Genomic DNA, 5725 nt, shown 5'->3' on the forward strand with positions numbered 1-5725 from the left:
TTATTCAGCTTTCAGATGATGTATACATCTCAATTTCATAAAATTGACCCTTACGACTGGTTTTGTGGTCCAGGGTCACATATTGTTACTCTCTTGTTGGTCTGATTGCTTTGGATAAAAGCGTCTGCTAAATGATTAAATGTAAAACGAGTCTGTTCTTTGTTATAGTGGTTCACCCCAGACGGTTTTCGCTCTTTATTTTCCCTTGTTGGGACCAATGGTCAGGGTATTGGCACCAGGTAATATCCGCTCAGTGCAAGCAATCACTTTATTTTACCATAGACGAGTGTGCAGTGGAATAATACTCCTCTGATCTGATCTGATGTGTGTTTGAATCCATCCCTGCGTTTGACATCTGGCTCCTCGAGCACGGCTGAGACAGAGACACACATTTTACCACTTAGACGGCCTTCGATCTGTGTAAAATATGATTGTTTTGTGCAAAAGTGTGAAATAAATCCCAGCGACGAAAGGCGTTCATAGATCATTTTTTTTCTTTTGCAGAAACCGGCGATTTCCTCAACTGCGAGGGCTCCGGTCTTTTCCTGCTGCAAAGCTCTTGTGAGAACCGTCTTCATGCGTATTGGCACGTCTTTCAGTTTGCACAGCTGTGATGTTTTCATTTTTACATGCAAGTTGACTTTGAGTCGCGGAAATCAGGTCAGCTTAACAAATGAGGCCTGTCTTCGTGCTCCACAAAAGCAGACGTGAAGATTTATGAGGGTTTCCTGTGTTGCACAGGTAACCACAGCTGCGTTCCCAACGCAGAGGCGTCTTTCCCCGACAACAACTTCCTCCTCCACCTCGGCGCCCTCAGCGACATCAGCCCCGGAGAGGTCAGACGAGCATGTTGGATAATAGATGCTAAGCAGAGGCTCGTAATGCCTTCGAAAGCCTTGAGTGTTTCATTGTCGGTAGGAATTACAGTCTAGAGGCTGAAGATGGGAGCAGTTTTGGCAGCTTGTCAGATAGATTGAAAAGGCCTGCATCTGCCTGCTGTTCACATCACACAGACTTATTTCATAGGTTTGTTTATCTGAATCATATTAGCCAGTGGATGACAGCTTATCGGGAATTCGTAATCGCTTTCAGCTCCGAATTCACAACAAAGAGAGCGTAATGCATTTTTGTAAGGTTATCTAATGCCAGATTTGTTGCATAGTGACCATTTACTATTATGTTTTGCAGAGTTGTGTGTTAATGAGAACTGAATTGAGAAAGCCTTTTCAGTTGGGCACAAATGCAGATACACCATTCAAAAGTTCAAGGAAGTAATACTTTTATTTAGTGAGAATGCATTAAAGTGATCATTAAAGGCATTTATAACGTTACAAAAGATTTCGGTTTCAAATAAACGCTGTTCTTTTGAACTTCCTATTCATCAGAGAATTCCGAAAAATTAAATGTATCACGTTTTTCACAAAGATATGAAGCTGCACAACTGTTTTCAACATTGATAATAATCAGAAATGTTTCTTGAGCAGCAAATCAGTATATTAGAATGATTTCTGAAGATCATGTGACACTGAAGACTGGAGTCATGATGCTGAAAATTCAGCTGCGCATCACAGAAATAAATTACAGTTTAAGATATTCACTTAGAAATTTTGAATTGTAGTAATATTTCACAATTTTACAGTTTTTACTGTATTTTTAAATGCATAAGGGACTTCTTTCAGTGATTGTGTGTGAAGGTCTGTCAGAAAGGACAGGAATAAATGAATAGTATGAATAATGATTTCAACTGTGGTCTGCTAGTGACCGAACTAGTTAGCGAGCATTTGGAAAAATGAAATGTTTACTGACTTTACTGAGAAAAATGTTATACTTTGCGTTGGAAATCAGTAAGACCACTGACAAACATTACGAAGGCTGTCAGACCCACAGATTGCTTTCACGATTCTGGCCAATTTATAAAACGGAAAACCGTTGGAAAGCCTTTTCTGATTATTTCTGTATAACTTAATTCCCCCAATTCATCATATAACTGCTTCAATGCTGATTGTCCCATGTATTTCTCTCCTCCTCTCTGCAGGAGATCTGTATCAGCTACCTGGACTGCTGCCAGCGAGACCGGAGTCGTCATAGCCGGCACAAGATCTTGAGGTAAACCAATGCAATCCCTTGTTTAAGCAGAGCTGAGTCTACCTCCTGAGAGGATCAATGGCCTCGTCCCCTGGCAGCAGCTCTGGGCCTGGATAACCACAGGGGCCCTCCGCTGGCTTGCTGCTGGGCCCCTGCTCTGCTATTGATCACTTACCTGTCAATCGCAGCAGCTATGATGACCAATGAGGGTTTGCTCGGAAACCCCACTTAATCTATATTCACTTTATTCCTCTGTAAAGCCTGACTTCACCTTGAAAAGTCGAGATCAGAGACGGACCCCCCTTGGATCTGATGGATATTGTTTATCTTCACTTGTTAGAGAATAAGAGTAGATCGGAAGCCCTAATGGACCGAACACTTGAGTCTGAAAGATTCTTTTTTTTTCTTTTTTTTTAATATTCAGCATCCAAACCCTTTTATTGGGATGTTTTTAAGTTTTATTTATTTACTTACAGTGCTGAGTAGTAAATGATTACATGTAATCTGGATTACATAATCAGATTCCAAAAAATTAAGTACTTTTAATTTGATTATATACTCTATATATACACTTTAAAATACTCGTACTCAAACAAGTCCCCCTGAGATTTGAAGGCAACACGTTAATTATTTAACACATTTACATGTTCACATTTCTCTGACTCCGGTTAATGGTCACATAATGACATGAAATATTTAATCTTTTTTAGTAAGTTCTTTATTTTGATTGTTGTTGTTTTAAAATGACTTATTTAAATTTTACAATGTTTATGATTTAATTAACCATTAGCTTTTCATTAAACTCGTTTCTTCATGAACCCCAGATTGGGAGACTTTGACGTAATGTAATGTTTAATGCACTTCATGTTGTGAATAACAATGAATGGAATATTTTCATTCTCTATGTATTTTTATATCAATAAGGTATTGCTTATCCTATTTAAATCAGTGTGATTAATGAGGTAGGTCAGAAGTAATCAAATAGTAATCTAATTATATTACCTAAAATGTGTAATGTAATGGATTACGTTACTAACTACAATTTTTTTTAATGTAATTTGGAATCAGTAACAGATTACAATATACAAGTGATCTACCCGGCACTGTTTGTTTGTTTATTTTATTTTTGAAGAATCTTTACAGTAATGTTTAATGCACTTCATGTTGTTAATAACAATGAATGGAATATTTTCATTCTCTATGTATTTTTATATCAATAAAGTATTGCTTATCCTATTTAAATCAGTGTGATTAATGAGGTAGGTCAGAAGTAATCAAATAGTAATCTAATTATATTACCTAAAATGTGTAATGTAATGGATTACGTTACTAACTACAATTTTTTAAGAACAACCATTGAAGCATTTAGACAGAGAGGGACAGTAACTACTTATTACTCGTCTAGTTTTCCTTTCACAAAACTGTTGTATGAGTTCAGAAGACTTGGGGGAAAAAAAGAGCAGCGTAGCAGTTCTCACTTTCATTTTTTTGTGTGTTTGACTGAACATATGTGACCCTGGAGCACAAAACCAGTCATGTGGGTCAGTTTTATGAAATTGAGATGTATGCATCATCTGAAAGATGAATAAATAAGCTTTCCGTTGATGTATGGTTTGTTAGGATAGGACAATATTTGACAGAATAGTGATTTGTGTCTGAATTTAGGCTTTTTAAATGATAAACCACATCATTTCTTCCCTCTCATTTTCAGGGAGAATTACTTATTCGTCTGTTCCTGTCAGAAGTGCATGTCCCAGATGGATGATGCAGATATGACATCCGAGGATGAGGAGGGAGCTGAAGGCGAAACGGAGGATGAAATGACCGATGTGTGATTTCACTCCGGTTTCTCGGCTCAGACCTGTTTGTCTGTGGACCTTTCCGATGTGATCCTGACCCCGTCACTGGGCCTAATATCTGCAGCAGCTGAGAAACCAACATCACACTTACAGTCTGGCTGTTATAACCCTAATATCAAAGCCTATGCAAAATATAAGTGCGCTGTTTTTATCATGTGCTTTTTTGTCATGATTTCTACCATGCATAGGATGCAAGAGGACACTGGTTTCATGTGCAGGATCGGTTAAACATTTTTTGGTTTTGACCCCATGATGTGCTCGATAAAGCAAGTAGCTCCAAACAAAAACTGTGACCAAGCATAAAACATGATCTGTTTGTGCACTTAATGGGTTATATTATACAATAACCTTTCAAAAGAACATGAATTGAACATGAACTGGAGAAACTGTACAGTCAGCGGATCAAGAGAAGTGTTCATGTTACTTTAAAGTGACTGTAAATCAACCAGAAATCAAAACTGACCCTGTTTACTTATTCTATACACATAACTTCTCTTTATAATCTTATGTATGCAAAGATTTGATCCACCTTTCAAACGATTTTTCTTTTCAGCTGACGTCACTTGGGTCACACGGGCAGAGAAAAAATAAATCAATTTATATCCAAATAAATAGTTAGACATTGATTTAGGCTATTGCTGTAGTCTTTCTGAAATCTTGGCAGTAGTTAGGTTATGGCAATAATAACAGTAGTTATATGCAATAGCGAGAATAACACGATTTCAAAAAGTGTGCATCGGTGGTTTCTATTTGTGTAGCACTTTTCACAATCCATAATGTCTCAAAACAGCTTTAAATAAAATGTCTTAAACCAGTGAGAGAACCATAAGAGACAGTTGTCAGAGAAAAAAAAAAAAAAGTTGTTTAGGTAGTGAAGGGAAAAACCTTGAGATGAGACTCATTTATCATATATACTTAATTAAATAAACATACACTACTATTTTTTTGAGTCTCTTCTGCTCATTTGATCAAAATACAGTAAAAACAGTAATATATTATTATTAAAAACAGTTATATATTATTACAATTAAAAAATTCTCACTATTCTCTCTTTGAATAGTGTTTAAAATCTCTCTCTCTCTTTTTTTTTAACCCGGTGATCAAAGCAAGAAACATTTCTGATTATTATCAAGGTTGAAAACAGTTGTGCTGCTTCATATTTTTGTGGAAACAGTGATACTCTAGTATTTAAAAGTTTGGGGTAAGTAATATTTAAAAAATAATAATAATAATAGTTATTATTATTTTATGCAATGATGCATTAAATTGATCAAAAGTGATAGTAAAGGCTTTTTAATGTTACAAAATATTTTTGTTTCAAATAAATGCTCTTTTGAACTTTCTATTCATCAAAGAATCACGAATCATGTATCATGGTTTCCACAAAAATATTAAAGGGGTCATATGATGCGATTTCAATTTTTCCTTTCTCTTTGGAGTGTTACAAGCTCTTGGTGCATAAAGAAGATCTGTAAAGTTGCAAAGACTAAAGTCTCAAATCCAAAGAGATATTCTTTATAAAAGTTAAGAGTCAACCACGCCTACCTAAAACGGCTCGTTCTAACACACCCCACATACCTACGTCACTATCTGGGAAGAGTTGCATAACGCCGCCCAAATAGTGACGTAGGTATGTGGGGGCGTGTTAGAACGAGCCGTTTTAGGTAGGTGTGGCTGACTCTTAACTTTTATAAAGAAGACTGAAGTAATGATGCTGAAAATACAACTTTGATCACAGCAATAAATTGCAATTTTAAAATATGGGCCTATTCACATAGAAA

The 5725-nt window shown here is 36.3% G+C and overlaps 1 protein-coding gene and 1 long non-coding RNA gene across 2 annotated transcripts in view; both read left to right on the forward strand.

The window, feature by feature from the left end:
- The window catches only part of LOC107745088 (uncharacterized), a 1699-nt gene extending 1460 nt beyond the window's left edge, over positions 1–239 (forward strand). The window contains exon 3 of the long non-coding RNA XR_001640566.1: positions 169–239. This is a non-coding gene — a long non-coding RNA (uncharacterized LOC107745088). The remainder of the gene's footprint in view (positions 1–168) is intronic.
- The window catches only part of LOC107745094 (SET and MYND domain-containing protein 5-like), a 12049-nt gene extending 7531 nt beyond the window's left edge, over positions 1–4518 (forward strand). Inside the window, exons 8-12 of the mRNA XM_016558923.1 lie at positions 169–226; positions 505–561; positions 742–836; positions 2036–2106; positions 3797–4518. Of these exons, the coding sequence (XP_016414409.1) occupies positions 169–226; positions 505–561; positions 742–836; positions 2036–2106; positions 3797–3920 (405 nt within the window). The 3' untranslated portion in view covers positions 3921–4518. The remainder of the gene's footprint in view (positions 1–168; positions 227–504; positions 562–741; positions 837–2035; positions 2107–3796) is intronic.
- Positions 4519–5725: the final 1207 nt, after the last annotated feature.

Source organism: Sinocyclocheilus rhinocerous, unplaced genomic scaffold (assembly GCF_001515625.1).
Source record: "Sinocyclocheilus rhinocerous isolate Xijiao unplaced genomic scaffold, SAMN03320098_v1.1 scaffold17, whole genome shotgun sequence".
NCBI classification, from domain to species: Eukaryota; Metazoa; Chordata; class Actinopteri; order Cypriniformes; family Cyprinidae; genus Sinocyclocheilus; species Sinocyclocheilus rhinocerous.